General features: G+C 58.7%; 1 protein-coding gene and 1 long non-coding RNA gene across 2 annotated transcripts in view; one reads left to right on the forward strand and one right to left on the reverse strand.

The window, feature by feature from the left end:
• The window catches only part of PNPLA7 (patatin like domain 7, lysophospholipase), a 54,913-nt gene that overhangs the window by 37,072 nt on the left and 664 nt on the right, over positions 1-17,177 (forward strand). The window contains 15 exon segments of the mRNA XM_082467675.1: positions 2,923-3,273; positions 3,490-3,536; positions 3,866-3,965; positions 4,555-4,735; positions 5,437-5,556; positions 11,918-12,074; positions 14,050-14,166; positions 14,307-14,313; positions 14,316-14,375; positions 14,997-15,113; positions 15,626-15,729; positions 15,733-15,774; positions 16,150-16,170; positions 16,174-16,302; positions 16,432-16,492. Of these exon segments, the coding sequence (XP_082323801.1) occupies positions 2,923-3,273; positions 3,490-3,536; positions 3,866-3,965; positions 4,555-4,735; positions 5,437-5,556; positions 11,918-12,074; positions 14,050-14,166; positions 14,307-14,313; positions 14,316-14,375; positions 14,997-15,113; positions 15,626-15,729; positions 15,733-15,774; positions 16,150-16,170; positions 16,174-16,302; positions 16,432-16,492 (1,614 nt within the window).
• The window catches only part of LOC309663602, an 88,860-nt gene that overhangs the window by 6,668 nt on the left and 65,015 nt on the right, over positions 1-17,177 (reverse strand). The window lies entirely within an intron of this gene.

Raw genomic sequence — 17,177 nt, forward strand, 5'->3', positions numbered from 1 at the left:
ACTACAGAGCACTGAATGGAGTTCCCTGTGCTATACAGTAGGTTCTCATTAGTTATCTATTTTATTTATTTATTTATTTTTTAAGAAAGAGTCCATTTTCTCTCATTTCTTTTTTTTTTTTAATTAATTATATTTTAATTTGGTTGCGCCGGATCTTAGTTGTGGCAGGCGGGCTCCTTAGTTGCGGCTCGAGGGCTCCTTAGTTGTGGCGTGCATGTGGGATCTAGTTTCCTGACCAGGGATTGAACCCAGGCCCCCTGCATTGGGAGTGCGGAGTCTTAACCACAGAGTCTAACCACTGAGCCATCAAGGAAGTCCCAGTTATCTATTTTATACACAGTATCAATAGTGTATATATATCAATCCCAATCTCCCAATTCATCCCACCCCCTCACCCCCGCCTTGGTATCCATATGTTTGTTCTCTACATCTGTAAATCCAGTCTTTTTGTTTTTTTTTAAGTCTTTATTGAATTTGTTAACAATATTGCTTCTGTTCTATGGTTTTGGTTTTTTGGCCCCGAGACATGTGGGATCTCGTCTCCCTGACCAGGGATTGAACCCGCATCCCCTGCATTGGAAGGAGAAGTCTTAACCGCTGGACCACCAGGGAAGTCCCTGTAAATCCAGTCTTTAAAGTTCTTTAGGACTTGTCTTGTGGCCTAACATATAGTCTGTCCTGGAGAAAGGGAAGAGTGTGTGTTCTGCAGCTGGGCGGGTGGCCTTTCCTCTTTGTGCATTTTGGTGAGTGTGCAGTGGTATCTTGTTTGGGCCTGAATTTGCATTTCCCAACAACTAAGAAGTTTGTTTGTTTACTGGCCATTGAGATACCTTCTTTTGCAAGTGCCTGTCAAGTTGCCCACCCTTTTTATTGGTTTGTTATCTTTTCCTTGTTGATGGGCAATCTGGATACAGTCGCTTTATTGGATGAAAGTGTTGCAGATATCTTTCCCTCTGTGGCTTGTTTTTTTTATTCTTTTAATGATATCTTTTGACAAACGTAAGTTGTTAATTCTAATATAGACCAATTCATTTATCAATTTTTTCCTATATTGTTACTGCTTTTTGTGTTTTATTGAAGAAATTTCATCCTGCCCCCAAATCATGAAGAGGTTCTTCTAAAAACTTTATGGTTTTACCTTTCAAGTTCACAATTCATTGGAGATTGATTTTGGTGATGATATGCAGTAGAGTCGGGACTCATTTTTCTGTAGGCTCTTCAGCTGACCCAGAGCCCTCACTTAGAAGGACTGAACTCTGCCCCGTGGTGCTCTTTTGCCGACAGCCAGGTGACCACATTTGTGGAGGGTGTTTTTAGAGTGAGGATCTAGGCCAGTGGTCCTTTTCTTCCGCCTGTGAAGGTGTCCACTTCCTCTGGCTTCCAGAGTTTGCGAGAGAGGCCGTGTGACAGCCAGGCTGGCAGTGACTGTCCAGGCCAGATCTGTCCTGGAGCAGCAGCCGTGCCCAGCAGAGCCGACACATAAGTGCCTAGGAGTCACCCCGTGTCCACGCGCTGCCCTGGACCCGCCCGTGACCTGGGCCCTAAGCAGACCCTCCCAGGGACGGGGCTGGTCACCACATTCCTGACTGGCTGGGGCTGCAGCCCGCACCTTGAGCGCCCAGAGCACCGCCTCTGGGGGGCTCCACACTTTCCCGAGGGCCTCCTCAGAACCCTCCGAGTCCAGGCAGGCGGGCCCAGAGCAGGAGACGTGCACTGAGGGCCAGATAGAGCCCAGCCTGGGGTCCCCTGAGGACCTCAGGCTGGGCTCCTCAGTGTTCCTGCAGCCAGACATGGCCTGCCCGTCCCGCCTCGTCCTAGATGTCCAAGAGGTGGACGGGGTGAGCCACTGCAGTGCCCAGGAGTGCCCGCCCTCGCAGGCACGTGAGGCATCAGCCCCGAGAGGACTCCCTCTCTCTGTCAGACCCATTCGGGGTGACCAACTCGAGCTTGAAGCTCTTCCCGGCCTGGCCCGACCTGGCCTGACCCCCAGAGCAGGACTGCAGCCCCCGGGGGACCAGCGCCCTTTGCCCCGAGCCCCCAGAGGAGATGCTTTCCCACATCAACCGGCTTCTGCCATTTGAGTCAGAGCTGCACAGACGCACAGGTCAGTCCAGCCGCCGCATCACAGGGCACCACCCTGTGAGACGCACCCTTATACTTGTGCCTCCAGGAAAGCAGATGCTGCCAGTTAAACACAAGGCGGTGATTTCTTGTCTCTCGCCTTCTGATTACAAGCCCTCAGGGAAGCTCAGGTGTAAGTGCGGGTGTAAGAAGGAAGCCATGGGGAAGGCCCCGGCTTCTCCTGCAGCAGCGGGACTTCCGCATCCTCGGGGCGGTCCAGCAGCCTTCCTGACACTGAGGGCCGCTGGCCTCTCAGCTTTTGTCCCTGCCCCTGGCGGCCCTCTCGCATATTCTGGCGCTGGCCCTCCTGGCTGAGAGCAACTGTGTCTGTGTGGACGGCAGCTCTGAGACTCTGTAGCTGGAGGAAGCACGCTGATCCCAGAGACACGAAACGTGGAAACGTGTGCGTCTGGACGCTGGTGAGCCGCACCTGACTGGAGCCCAGCCAGCCGGGCGGCCTTGGGTTCGGGAAGCTGTCTAACCTCGCACTTTACAAGCTCGTGCTTCCTTGCCCCCGTGCACACACAGCCTCGGTGCTGCAGAGATCCAGCCCCTTCGTGTGTAGAGGAGACTGAGGTCAGAGAGGCAGCCCCTCCCTGTACTGGGTGCAGCCCTTCCACCGGCACCCCTGCAGCCTCGCCTGCCCAGAGGGCCTCCTTCAGGGCCACAGGCACTTCCTCCTGAGTGCTGAAAGGCTCATTGCTTTCCAGAAGAGCCAACTCCAGGAGAAGGCAGGGCCTTGCTTGTCCTCCAGCGTGAGCTGCCAGCACAGTTTTCTGTATTTGGTGGTTGTGCTTTCAGGCCCTGCCCTGCTGCTGACCGGCGCCAACATAAAACAGCGCCTTGGCTCTGCTGCTGTGGACAGGCACGCCGGCCTCCACGTCGGAGCAGCCTGGCCGAGCCTGGCTTCCTGCCCTCAGTGGGTCCCAGCCCGGCCTCGAAATGCGCCCTGGCGTCTGCAGCCCTCTGTCCGTGCCTCCCAGTATCCACGAGTACCGGCTGTCCAGCTGGCTGGGGCAGCAGGAGGACATCCACCGGATCGTGCTCTACCAGGCGGACAGCACGCTCACACCCTGGACCCAGCCCTGTATCGGGCAGGCCGACTGCATCCTTATCGTGGGCCTGGGCGAGCAAGAGCCCACGGTGGGCGAGGTGAGCCGGCCTGCGGGAGTGGGGCAGTGGGCGGTGGGGCCTCAGCAGGTGGGGTCCATGGCCAGGGCTTGGGAGGGGGGGGCGGGCCGGGCCGGCTGCTGGGTTGGGCCAGGCAGTGGGCGTGGTCAGAGGGCTACAGGCTGGGCAGGTCTTGGCGGGAGGGGGGCCCCACTCTCTTCTCAGACCCCTTGTTTCTCTCTTTTCCTCTGAATGAAGTATTTCAACAACTCAGGAAGGGATGGCTAATAAGAGCATTCACCCAGGTATTTGCTCTACACATTTTGGAAACATTTTGCCGTGTTTACCTGTGACGGTTGTTTTAGCAGAGGCAGGCAGGTACCCCGAAGTGGCCAGTGGCCACTTTACAAGGCAGAGGCTCGTGTAAAGTCAGAGCCTCTGTCCGTGTTTCAGATTTTTACTATGTGTGTATATGGCACTGTTTTTTCTTTACATAAATAGTGTTCTAGTTTATACCATCTTGAAATTTCCTTTTTCCTCAGCACTTACACTTGAATTTTATCCATATTGTTTCACTCGTCTTATGGCTGTTTAGTTTCTATCTGTGAATGCCCCACCATCTGTCTCTTCTCAGCCAACGGACTGTGAAGTTACTTCACTACACGCGTGTGCAGGGGTGCCTTCAGGGCACCACCTGGAATTGCTGCCGGGCGGCAGAGGCTGTGTGTCTTCAGGTTCACAGAGCTGCCAGACTGCACTCCTGTTGTGCGTGTGATGTAGGCGAGGCCTGGGGCTCCCTGCTCTGCACTGTCAGCCCCCTGTGTTCCCAGCTTCCTGGGTGCGAAGTGGAGTCTCGTTGTCCCTTTGCTTTGCGTTCCCCACCTCCTTCCTCTGCCCCGTCGTCTGTTCTCATTTCACGCTTCCAGCCCGGTCCTGGGACAGCTACAGACTCGTCATCTCCGATGTGGGTTCCTGTTCTTACCACGAGTGACGCTCCCTTGTGGGGGAGTGTTTGCAGAAGAAGGTGTGGCGTGTGCGCCGCCCCCTTCCTGCAGGCCCCCGGAGCTCCCTCATGCCCCCGCACCCAGCCCCGCACCCCCTGGGTCACAGCTTCACAGAGGAAGGGCCAAGCACACCACAGCCGGCTCGGTCTTCAGAACCAGGGTACCACCCGCCAAGGCCAAGACCTGTGTTGGGCTGGGGGGTGAGGCGGCATCCAGCGTGGGACCTCTGTGGACAGCCCCGTGCTGGCCTTCGGCTCTGTCCTGCTCCAGCCTGCGGCCTCTGCTGGGCTGCCTGACGCGGGGCTCCACTCTCCCTCAGCTGGAGCGGATGCTGGAGCCCTCGCTGCGCGCGCCCAGAAGCAGCTGGTCCTGCTGCACCGGGAGGACGGGCCTGCGCCGGCCCGCACTGTGGAGTGGCTCAACATGCGGGGCTGGCGCTCCGGCCACCTCCACCTCTGCTGCCCTCGCCGCGTCTTCTCCAGGAGGGGCCTGCCCAAGCTGCTGAGGCCCGGGGCGGCTGGGGGCCCCGGCGACCTGCTTCCGGCCGTTTCCCTCTGACTCCGCTCTGAGCCCGCTGGCCCTGATGAGGGCGCTTGCTCTCCAGGAGCCCACCCACTCCTGTGCACTCACATCTGCTTGAGCTTGGTCTTCGGATTCCCGTGGCCACAGGGTGACATGCCCCCCAGATGGGGGAGCCCCTACGGGGGGGCCAGAACCCCAGAGCGATGGGCCTGAGGCTCTCACATTCAGCTGAGGCCTCAGAGAGCCCGGTGGCCTCAGGTTGGCACTGCTTCCTCCTTTGGACAGAAAGCACACAAATCCTGAGGCACCTCCTCCTCAGGGGTCCTCAGCCCTGGCGGCTGGGCGCGGGCCGTGGTGGGAGCGCAGGGGCCGCCGGCTCGCCACGGCCCGCCCAGCCCCGCAGCTTGAGGGAGGCACCCTGCCAGCGGCGTCTGTCTCCACCTCGGGGCTGGTGGGCTTCGGCTGGGCCCGTCGGTATGTGGCCCGGCTGCCAGCACTGCCCGCCCCACCGCAAGAGCCCTCCCAGGTGAGCCCGGGTGCCGAGGTGACGACAGGGTCGGGATCAGACCCACTGGCCGCGTCCAGGAGGAGCTCTGGGTCAGGAGTCGGGGAGAACAGCCAGGTCACGTCGGGTGTGGGAACTCGGCCCAGCCCTCCGCGTCTGCCGGCCTCTCTCGCAGGTGGAGCTGTACGAGCGGGTCTGCCAGAAGCCCCCGGACCGGCACTCGGACTTCTCCCGCCTGGCGCGGGTGCTGACCGGCAACGCCATCGCCTTGGTACTCGGGGGAGGGGGAGCGAGGTGAGTCCCGCCCCTTCCCACGGGCCACGCGTGGGTACGTGTGCGCGTGCGCCCATCCTCCCCAGGCTGGGCTGGCGCACGTGCCCGGCAGTGTTTCCCACGGACAGGTGTCCCCTCCTTCCACGAAGACAGTGGAAGAGAATGTATTTCTCGTTCTGATTGTCTCCTCTTCTGAAAACTCTGTTCTGATCCTTTGCCAGTCTTTCCATTGGGCTGCGGGTGAGTTTCTTTCCATTTTAATGCACACTTTATGGAACAATGATCTGCTCTGCTCACGACCCTCGTGAAGCAGCCTTTAGTTTCTTGGGCTGGAGGGTTCCTTTAAGGACTTTTAACCCAAGCCACTCGTACCCCAAGTTGTCCTGACGCTTGCTGCCCTTCTCCTGACCTTGGTTAAAGAGAAAAATACACGTGGGGCAGAAACGGAGGGGCAGGTGTGTGGTGAGGGTGTGACAGGCCAAGGCCCCCGGGTGAACCGGTCGGCGCGAGGAGGGGCAAGGCAGCACCTCCTGCAGCATCCGTGCTGGACCCCCGCCCCTCTGAGGGCCAGGTCCCAGGGCCAGGGGTGCCCTGTGGGGTGGAGCCCCTCACACCCCTGGCCTTGGAGAACGCCAGGCCAGTCGCTGGACTGGCGGGCTTGTGCCGCTTCCCCGGCACTGCAGCGAGGCTCCCCGAGTGCCAGGGCTGGGTGCCAGCCCTGCTTACCGCGCTGGCCACCTCTCCCCAGGGCCTGAGGGAGGAGCCTGGCTCACCACGCCCTTGGCCCGAGGATGTCCCTTCCAGAGTGAGCTGCAGTCACTGTGTGCGTGCACCCCGCAGAGCCGGGGCTGTGCTCGTGCCCGGCCCCGCTGCTCCTCGGCTAATTGTAGCTGGAGAGGGTCAGGGAAGTGATGCAGACGAGCCTCAGAACTGCTTGTCTAGCTGGAGGCACGCTCCTCGCTTCCCCACCACTGCAGACTCTGAGGCTCGAAGTTCTGGCCTGAGACCCTTACAGCCGGGAGAGCGGGGTGGACACGGGAGGGCCTGCCCTTCCTGGAGACCCCGCCTCCTCAGCCCCAGCCTCTTCACTGGCCTCCTCTTCCTTCACAGCGCACGTTGTGGCCTCTCTCCGAGGGCTGGGCTGCAGGGGAGGGATCCCACGGTCTGTCGGCAGCGGGCCGGGGTGGAGCGCCCTGCACATGTTGACCCTGGCACCCTGAGTGCGGCCTGGCCTGGGTGGTGACGTAATGAGTACTCTGCTCGTTTATTTCGGGTGATTTGGGGGCATCATGTAGTGCCATGTTTTTACCTGAAAGCCGAGCCAGTGGGCCTAGAAAATCAGGTGATTTACCCCAAGTTGCCGGGATGGGGGAGCACTCAGGCTACTTTCTGCAGTGAGGTCCCCTGGAGCAGCTGGCCCAGACTTGCACCTGGTTTGCAGCAGCATGCTTTTTTTTTTTTTTTTTTAAGGAGAAAGTACTGATCCATTTCTTTTTTTTATTTTATTTTATTTTATTTATTTATTTATGGCTGCGTTGGGTCTTCGTTTCTGTGCGAGGGCTTTCTCCAGTTGTGGCAAGCGGGGGCCACTCTTCATTGCGGTGCGCGGGCCTCTCACCATCGCGGCCTCTCTTGTTGCGGAGCAGAGGCTCCAGACGCGCAGGCTCAGTAATTGTGGCTCACCGGCCCAGTCGCTCCGCGGCATGTGGGATCTTCCCAGACCAGGGCTAGAACCCGTGTCCCCTGCATCGGCAGGCAGACTCTCAACCACTGCGCCACCAGGGAAGCCCCTGCAGCAGCATTTTTAATGAAAATTTAGTTGAAGTAATACTTAGTTTAAAAGCCATGTGGCCATTCTGTGAGGCCATACGGTATTTGTGTAACACACAGCAGTCCTCTGCCCAACCTGCCCCACCAACAAATCCAGAGATATCCCACAGACAATATCCCATAGACAGTCACTTCCAACTTTTCTTCAGCTGTTTCCTCATTGACGTTTCTTTTTTTTGTGTGTTGAAGCATAGTTGATTTACAATGTTGTATTGGTTTTAGGTGCACGGGAAAGTGATTCAGTTTTATATGTGTGTGTGTGTGTGTATATATATATGTATATAGTATACATATGTTGTTTTTCATATTCTTTCCCATTATGGGTCATTACAGGGTATTGAATATAGTGCCCTGTGCTATGCAGTAGGACCCTGTTGTTTATCTGTTTCTTCATTTTTTTCAGTTTTAGATGATTAAGTTCCTCACCGCCCCCACATATGCACAGGGTCAAAGTCTGTTTGTCCCCCTCTGTCATGTATCCTCCGTCTGTCCTCCTCTTCAGCGCAGGACCCCGGTGTGGTCCCCTCCCTAGTCAGCCAGGGCTCACTGTTTGCCTTACAGCAAGGTGGGTCTTCTTTGGAGCTAAGCCTTATCCTACTGTATATACGGCTGTGTCTCCCTCCTCCGAGTAATAATTGCGGCAGTTGCCGTTTGCTCAGTGCTCCACCCCAGATGCTGCTGGAGACGCAGCCCCCCTCAGTGTGCTCAGGCCACCAAGTCATCTCTGCTGAACTCACGCTGGAGCGGCCTCTCAGCTCTGCTGGTTGCTCCCCGGTCATGCTGCTGGGAGTTGCCTTGGAGTTTCCCTTCACCGTGATCCTGGGAACTGCCTTTGTCTCTCTCCTGTGTCCAACTCCACTTCTGGATACCAGGTCTTCCTCTTTCTTGATACATTCCTGATTTTGGTGGAGTTCATACTCTAGAAATGTCCTTAAGAGAAGATGCATGGGAGGGAAAAGTTTCAACATCATGCTTAGCAGAAAGTATCCTCATTGTGCTCTCACACTTGCATGACAGTTTGGTCATGGAATTCTGGATGGAAATAATTTTCCCTGAGAATTTTAAGGTGTGGTTCCATCATCTTTTTAGCTTCCAGTATTGCTGTTCTGAACTTCAGTGTCGTATTATTCACGAAGCCTGTTCTTTCTGGATCTTGTAGGAGACTCTCTTCACTCTTGTGTTTCTGGAAGTACTTGATGATGTGCCTGGGTGTCATTCTTTATCCGCATTAGGCCGGGCAGGGCAGACTCCCCGTGGGCCCTTTCAGATTCGGAAATTCATCAACTTCAACCCTGGGAGTGTTGGGTAAGGCCCACACCCCCCGCTCCCTGCTCTCTCTTCTGGGTCACGACCCAGATGACCCCTCATCCTCTCATGCTCCTACCTTTTCTTTTCTCTCCCAAGTTTGCCATCTTTGTCTTTTTGTTCTACTTTCTGGGTGATTTTTCTCAAATGTATCTTCTGATTGATCTTTTTTTGCTGAGATGTTTCTAATGTTTGAGTGCTTTTTTCAGTTTTTTTTCTGTGTGTCCTAGTAGTGCAGTTTGAACTTCTCTGAAAATAATAATGCTTGCTTGCTTAGCTTTCCGTGCCGTGCCGGCCTGTGTCGGCTTGGTCGCGTGGACTCCACGTCTCCGAGGTTGTCTGGGTGCCCCGACCGCGCCTGTGGCGTCGCCGCGTGGGACGCTGTGGGCCCCGGGCTGTGCCATCCTCCTCCTGTCGACAGGCATTTGCGTTGTTTTCTGGGTTTGGTTACTGAGCACAGAACGGCTACAGGCGTCCTTGTACAGACCTTTCCCGTGGACACATGTGCTCTTCTCTCGGGCTAATACCTAGGAGTGGAATGACCTGCCCACGGGGTAGCTAACAGTTTTACACCCCCACTGGCGGTTTTGAGAGTTCGGGCTGCCCACATCTCTGTCACCCTTGGTACGGTCCGGGGTGTAAGTTGTGGCCACGCCCCTGGTGGGAGGCCGCGCCTCACTGAGGGTCTGATCTGCATCCCTGACTCAGGCTCCAGGTGCCTCTTGGTCATCAAGTTCCACGCGCCTCTCTCACAGGTGGCTTGCCCTCTGCTATTTAGCTAGAGGAGTTATTTATATAGTCTGAATACAAGTCTTTTTTTTAACTTTCTTTTTTTAAATTAATTAATTAATTTAATTTTTGGCTGCGTTGGGTCTTCGTTGCTGCACGCGGGCTTTCTCTAGTTGCAGCGAGCGGGGGCTATTCTTTGTTGCGGTGCGCGGGCTTCTCATTGCGGTGCCTTCTCTTGTTGCAGAGCACGGGCTCTAGGTGCGTGGGCTTCAGTAGCTGCGGCACGCGGGCTCAGTAGTTGTGGATTGTGGGCTCAGTAGTTGTGGCTCGCGGGCTCTAGAGTGCAGGCTCAGTAGTTGTGGACTGTGGGCTCAGTAGTTGTGGCTCGTGGGCTCTAGAGCGCAGGCTCAGTAGTTGTGGTGCACGGGCTTAGTTGCTCCGCAGCATGTGGGATCTTCCCGGACCAGGGCTCGAACCCGTGTCCCCTGCATTGGCAGGCGGATTCTTAACCTCTGCGCCACCAGGGAAGCCCTAAATGGTATGTTTTAAATTTCATTTTAAATTGTTTGTTGCCAGTATGTAGAAATACAAATGATATTTGTAAATTGATGTCATGACTTACAACCTTGCGAAATTCACTTCTTCCAGTACCTTTTTTTGTAGTTTTTTTGCACTTTATTCTTCTGAGAATAAAGACAGTATTTCCTCTTTCTTTCCAAAATACATAAATGCCTTTGTTTCTTTTTCTTGCCTGTTGCACTGGTTAGAGCTTCCAGCACAGAGCTGAGCAGAGGTGGTGAGTGTTGGGGAAAGCATTCCCTTTAAGCGTTAAGTGCCATCTCTGCCATCTCGGCTGTTGGGTTTTGTAGATGCCCTTTATCAGACTGAGGAAGTTTCCTTCTATTCTTAGTTTGCCGAGTTTTTGTCACGGGTGGTTGTTTTTATGGGTCTGTCAGGATTGTGTGATTCTGCTCCTTTATTCTGTTAATATGGTGAATCACATTGAGTGATTTTAAAGTAACATCAAACATCACCTCCTTGGGATGGACTCATTGGCCTGTGGCATGTGGCCCCGTTTCTGTGTCACCTGACCCCTTGGGTCTGAGCAAGGTGGGCCATGCTTGTCCTTTCTTGAAATGTAGGCGGGTTTGTTTGCTGCCTTCAAAACTGAATTGGAAGGTGCTGCTGCTTTCCCTGTTCTCTGGAAGGTTTCAGGTGGTTTGTGTTGTTTTTCCTTACATGTTTAGTACAGTTCACTAGTAAAACCATCCGGACATGAAATTTTGTGAGGATTTGAAAATTAAAGATTCAGTTGTTTTGATTGTTATTGGACTCTTCAGGTTTTCTACTTCTAGTGTCAGGTCTGGTAAGTTATGTTGGTCTAGGGATGTGTCTGTTTTATCTGATTTTTCCTACTTAAGGCATGAAGCTCACACTAGCTTCTTACCTTTTTAATTGGAGCATCTGCACAGATGTTCCTTTTCTCAGTCCTGATATTGGTTATTAAGACCTTCTGTCTCCCTCCTCCTCCCTCTTTCTCTCTCTCCATCTCTGTCTCTCTGTCTCTGTCTCTTTCTCCCTCCCCCTCCACTCCCCGACCCTGTCCGCCTCTCTCTATCCCCTGCTTTTTACCTTTGTGGATCAGTCTTACCAGCCTTACCTGAATTAGTCCTTTCAAAGCACCAGCTTTTACCTTTGAGGACCCTTTCTATAATGTGTTTGTCTTCTGGTTCATTAATTTCTGCTCTTTATTATTTCCTTAATTTTACTCTCTTTGATTTAAACTGTTCTTTCTTTCCTAACTTACGGGCCAGCAGACATTGTCTGTGAAGGGCCAGATGGTAAGTCTGTGACCTCCGCAGCCAGCGCGGGGCAGGGGAGGTCAGCTCTGTGTGTGCTGACCCTTTGGAGGCAACATGCCTTTTTGTTCTCAGCCTGGTCTAAAGTTTTATTCATCTTGGGTTTTCAACAATGTAGGATTTTTTTTTTTTTTTGATTTATGCTCAGCATTTAGAATGCTCCTTGAACCTGAGGCTCAATGTCAGTCATCAGTTCTAGAACTTGGGTGTTGCTTCTGTCCACTTCCACTGTCTGTCCCTCCTCCTGGCCACAGTCACACGCTCTCTTCTCCTCACACATGCTGTTTCTGGTTGTGTGGTGGACGTCACACACGAACAGTGGCCAGAGTGGTCTCAGCTGGCGCTGCTTTCCGGTGGTGGCTCGTCCGGCCCTGGGGGCTGCGCTGGGGGCCTCCACCTGCCTCCCCACCCGCCCGAGTCTGTTCAAAGCCTGTTGTTTCAGCTTCACAGCCTCCCAGACGCCAGCGGGTGGAGGAGGCCGAGTGCTGGCTGCCTCTCGGGAGCGTCCCACTCCCTCTCTGAGTTGGCATCTTTGCCCCTCTCTCCGTGGCATGTGCAGGACTCGGGCACTGAGGGGTGGGGTGGAACGGGACGGCCGTCCCTGGGGTCCTGGCGGCCCGGTGGCGCTGACTTCCTGCTCCATCCTCCTGCTGGCGTAGAGGCTGTGCCCAGGTCGGCATCACCCGGGCCCTGACGGAGTGCGGCACCCCTGTGGACACGGTCGGAGGGACGTCCATCGGGGCCTTCATGGGCGCCCTGTACTCTGAGGAGCGGAACTACGGCCGGACACGGACCCGGGCCAAGCAGTGGGCTGAGGTGAGGGGCCCTGCGGGGCCGGGGACGGCAGGAGGGCATCGAGAACGGACGTGGCTCTGCAGGGCTCTGGCCTCAGAGCGTGGCTTGTTGGGGGAGAGAGGGCACAGAGAAGCAAGGGCGTCAGTGTTGTGGGATGGGCTCCGGTTCGTGCCTGGTCTTAAGTTGTAAAGGTGGCTGAGGAGAGGTTAGGGCACCCACAGTTCCCCGCATTTCCACGCCCACCCCACAGGCCATGGGCACCAGTGCCGGTAGGCAGGCAGGGGGCAAGGCCTAGGTCGGGGCCCTTATTGGGGTTTCTGTGGGAAGGGCAAGGCAGGGCAGGGCACACAGCTTAAGATCTGCCCGTTCGAATAATTCCGGTGGGTTTCTGGGCATAGTTGCCTGGCACCTGGCCCTGGGTGATTCAGGCTTGGGGTGTGGGTTAGACAGAGGTGGTCGGGTGTGGGCTCTGGAAGGGCTGGGTGAGCCCGGGTCTGTCTCTCTCCCCGGGTGTGCGGGACCCCAAATGCCAGAGCATCAGGGACACAGAAAGTAAGAAATATACGTCGTTGGTACAGTTGGCCCTGCAGGGAATGGACGCCAGGGGACAATCCAGGATCTGGGGACCCACCCGGGGCAGGGGGCTGTGGGCAAGGGAGGGGGCGGGCTGCAGTCTGCCCTTCTCAGGGCTCTGCTGGTTTTCTGTGGAGCAGAATGGAGCCCTGGCTGAAACCAAGAGTGGGCTCAGAAGTGTTGGCACTCTCATTTTTAAAAGAAAAGATGGGCCTCCTCTGAGCAGAAGCTCTCAGAGCAGGCCATCTGCCCAATCCACACATCCCCAAGGCGCCCAGTTTCCCTGGGGGCTGCGGGCTGCTCGGCTCCGGTCACTAAGGACAGCCTCCGAGGGCAGTGGCCGCGGGGGACGGTGCTCCAGCCTCAGCGAGGGTCCGCGTGCAGGTCGGGCAGACCTCTCCCTCCCTCAGCCCTGCTGGTCCGGTGCGGGTGCGGGAACAGCCAGGGAGCCTTGGGCGTCATGTCCTGCCGCCCTGAGTCTGCGCTGGGCCAAGGGGGCCCCCTGGGCAGCCACCCTGTGGCGCGTGCGGGACGGACCCCCCAGGCTGCTCTGCCGTCCCACCTGTTGGCACGTGGAGGGGGCACGGTGGGGTGGCTGTGGTGCTGGGCAAGGGCCTCCTCGGGAGTGAGGGCCTTGCTGACCGCGGAGGACACCGGGGATGTCCCAGGCCGTCCGGGCTCCCTGTCCTCCAGGGGCACGTGTGTTCCTCCTGCTCGTCCACGAGTCTCAGTGTGAGCAGCCGGGGGGGGCGCGTGACTCACCCCCCGCTGGGGGCCTGCCCCCCCCCTCCCGTATAGCCCGTCCCAGCGTCTGTCCACACAGAGGCAAGGAGGGCCCTTTCTCTCCGTCCCTGAGCCCTGAGGAGTCAGGCATTCTTGGTCCTGTGTCCTGTGCTCGCAGGTCTCACCGGCCCCCATCCTCGCTGAGGAAGGATGGGCCTCGGTCCTGCCAGAGATCACGGGGCTTTGGCAGTGAGGGCCCTTGGTAGGGCTGCTGCTTCCCAGGATCAGAGGGATGGAGCGTCTGCCACGGTGGAGTGTGAAGGCCAAGCCCGGGCCAGCCCGGAGGGGCAGTGGTGGACACTCAGCTGGCCCTGGTCCTGGACGGACCTTGTCCCAATGAGCCTTGAGCCGTCCCCGCTGAGCGGGCGGTGAGGGCCCAGCTGGCTGGGCCTGCCAGGGGTCAGCGGGCGTTCCCCTGGGACCTCCAGGCCCTGCCATTCAGGCCACAGTGTTTGCTCCCCACAGGCTTCTGTTCGCAGAAGGCGCACGTGTGTGCCCAGGTCCCTGCTCCCTTCTCCTGACGCAGGCTCCTGGTGGTCCCTTGGGGTCGCCTGCTGCCGGTGCCTGGGGGGGGCGGCGGGGGGTGAGCCCCTTCTCCTCTGCAGGGGCCTCACACGTGCCCCCATGTGCCACCCCCCAGGATGTGACGTCGATGGTAAAGACCATGCTGGACCTGACCTACCCCATCACCTCCGTGTTCTCGGGGGCTGGCTTCAACAGAAGCATCTGCAGCGTCTTCAAGGACAGGCAGATCGAGGTGCACCCCCTGGCAGGGACCACCTGGGGAGCCCCAGCAGAGCCCACGGCCTCAGCCTGCCTGGGTCTGGACGCCCTGGGCCCACAGGGTTGAGGGCTGGCAGCCGGGGGTGGTCCCTCTGAGTCCCGTTCCCCTCACAGGACCTGTGGATCCCTACTTCACCGTCACCACCGACGTCACAGCCTCTGCCACGCGGGTCCACACAGACGGTGAGCACCTCCTCCCGGGGTGCGGGCTCCCCAGCGGGGGCAGAGTAGCTTCAGGGGAGGGGCGTTAAGGGGCCAGTTCCCGGCCAGGCCCAGGGAAGCCCCAGGATCCCCCAGAGGAGGCAAGAGGCTCAGGGAGATGTGAACAGAGATGACCCTGCTCTGGGCCTGAAGGCTGAAGGGTGCACAGGGAGAGGGAGAGATGGGACGGGGCAGAGTGAGGGCCCACGTGGGTCACAGCTGCGTGGGGGTTGGAGCAGCATGCCGAGGAGAGAGCCCATCTGTGGGTGGGCGGCTGAGGCCCTTCTCCAGGCCAGAGTGTTTTGGGAGCCCCTTGACACGCGTCTGCTTAGAAGTGAGTGGGGTGGCAGGGCTGGCAGAAGGTCACGGCAAGGGGAGATGTGGGGAGGCCCAGAGCCAGCCCGGCCCCGTGGGCTCCGTCCGAGGAGGAGGTCCGGGAAGGGCGTCATCTTCCCGGGCCTGCTGCTCTCCGCCGGAGGCCGGATGTGCAGGGCTCAGGGCCCACGTCGGCGAGGCTCTGAGCCGAGGGTCCAGGGCGGGAGCTCACCTTGGGCAGTGAAAGGCTCCTTTCCTCTCCCCCGATCCCTCTGGACTCCCTCCCAGGCTCCCTGTGGAGGTACGTGCGTGCCAGCATGTCCCTGTCGGGCTACATGCCCCCGCTCTGCGACCCCAAAGATGGACGCCTGCTGATGGACGGGGGCTACATCCGCGACCTCCCAGGTACCGTGGCGGGCAGGGAGGGGCCGCCCGGCCCTGCCTCAGCCCCGCTGCTCCCGCGCGCCCGGGGTAGCGCACACGTGCGCACGCTCGGCACCGCGTGCTCCCAGCAGATGGTTCTATCTGTCGGCTCTGCAGCGCTCAGAACCAGGCCAGGTAGAGGGGCCGGCCGCAGTTAGGGCCCATCTGTGCCCACAGTCAGAACCAACAGCCTGCACGTGTCGGGTCTGCTGTGGGCAAGGCCCCTCCTGGGGCACACCTGTCACCTGTTGGACAGCTCGGTGCGCTCGGCCGACCCCCTCCGCAGGCCCAGGTGTGAGGGTGGAGAGGAGACCCTCCCCACCCTCCAAACCCTCACCTCCATCCCCCCACTCTCAGCGCCTCTCGGGCAGGCTCTGCCCCCAGCCCTGGCTCCACCCCAACTTCCCCCAGCTCTGACCCATCACCCCAGCCATGCTCCCACCTGGGGCTCTGCATACCTGTCCCCATTGGTGACCAGGCCACCTCCTCCCCAGCGGATGTGGCCAGGTCAATGGGGGCAAAGGTGGTGATGGCCATCGACGCGGGCGGCCGGGATGAGACAGACCTCACCAACTACGGGGCTGTGCTCTCCGGGTGGTAGCTGCTGTGGAAGCGCTGGAACCCCTCGGCCACGAAGGTCAAGGTGGGGGCCCAGCCCTGCCTACCCCAGCTGCTCCTCCCCACATCTGGCGCCTGTGTCCCTGAAACCCTGAGATGGGCAGGGAGGGGGGGTGCACCTTCCAGGCTCTGGGTCCAGGAGGGTGGTGGTCACTCACTCACCACCCCTGCCCGCCTGGGACCAGCTCTGGGAAAGGAGCCAGGCCTAAAGGCCCCCCCAACCCCAGGACCCCTGGCTGGGTGCCCAGCCTCCCCCCAGGCCTAGCAGAAATAGCCTCCCCTTGGGGGGGAGGGGAGGGGAAGGAAGGGCCAGGGCAGGAGACTCAGTGGCTGTGCCCAGATGGAGGCCAGGGGCCACACGGGGACAGGAGAGCCACGCTCAGGGGCTGTGACACGGCAGGTGTTGAACATGGCGGAGATCTAGACGCGCCTGGCCTACGTGTGCTGCGTCCGGCAGCTGGAGACGGTGAAGAGCAGCGACTACTGCGTGTACCTGCGTCCCCCCATCGACGGCTACGGCACCCTGGACTTCGGCAAGTTCCACGAGATCTGCGTGAGTGTCCAAGCCGGCTGCCCGTCCCAGGCCTCCCTGCTCTCGCGCCCCGGTCACGGGGTTCCCGGTGTGTGTGCAGGAGGTGGGGTACCAGCACGGCCGGACAGTGTTTGACATCTGGGGTCGCAGTGGTGTGCTGGAGAAGATGCTGCAGGATCGGCAGGGGACGAGCAAGGTGAAGGCATGCAAAGTGAGTGCCTGAGCTGGCGCCCCTCCTTCCTCTCCCACTCCTGTGACCCGTCCTCTGCTGCCCAATCCAAAAAAGAGCCAGGGCTCCCTGCAGCCAGCAGCACGTTGGCAAACCCTCTCAACTGCTCAGGCCTGCAGGTTCCCCTGCCCCGCCCCAGGGGCCAGAAGACAAGGGCAAGGGCAGCGGCCCTGGGGGGCTGTCTCTTGGCCTCTGCCCCGCTTTGACTCTCCACCCTTGAAGTGCTCCCGTGGGAGAGGATGTCGCTGTGGGTGGGGGGCTGCTCAGTACTCTGCCTGTCACCCGTGCCCCCCCCGCAGTCCAGGGCGAGGGCCACAGAGGGTCACAGAGAGGGTGAGGCCGGCTGCGGTCAGGGGCTCGGCCAGATGTCTCCTTCGCCTCTGCCCCCCAGGTGCTCGCCTGCCCCAACGCCTCCTTCACGGACCTTGCTGAGATTGTATCACGTATCGAGCCTGCCAAGGTGGCTGCCACGGACGGTGCGTTGGACCCCGGGCCATATGCCCACACAGCTGAGGATGGTAGTGGCAATGCCCTCTCCTGACCCTCGACACTCTCAATAAGCCGCCCTGGCCACCAGGCTCCCTCTAGCAGCCCCTGGACCCGGTAGGCTGCATATGGGGACCCATGCCGGCCCCTGCCCCTGCTCTCAAGAGGATACCTGCATGGC

Source organism: Balaenoptera physalus (genome assembly GCF_965194825.1).
Source record: "Balaenoptera physalus genome assembly, chromosome: 7".
Taxonomy (NCBI): domain Eukaryota; kingdom Metazoa; phylum Chordata; class Mammalia; order Artiodactyla; family Balaenopteridae; genus Balaenoptera; species Balaenoptera physalus.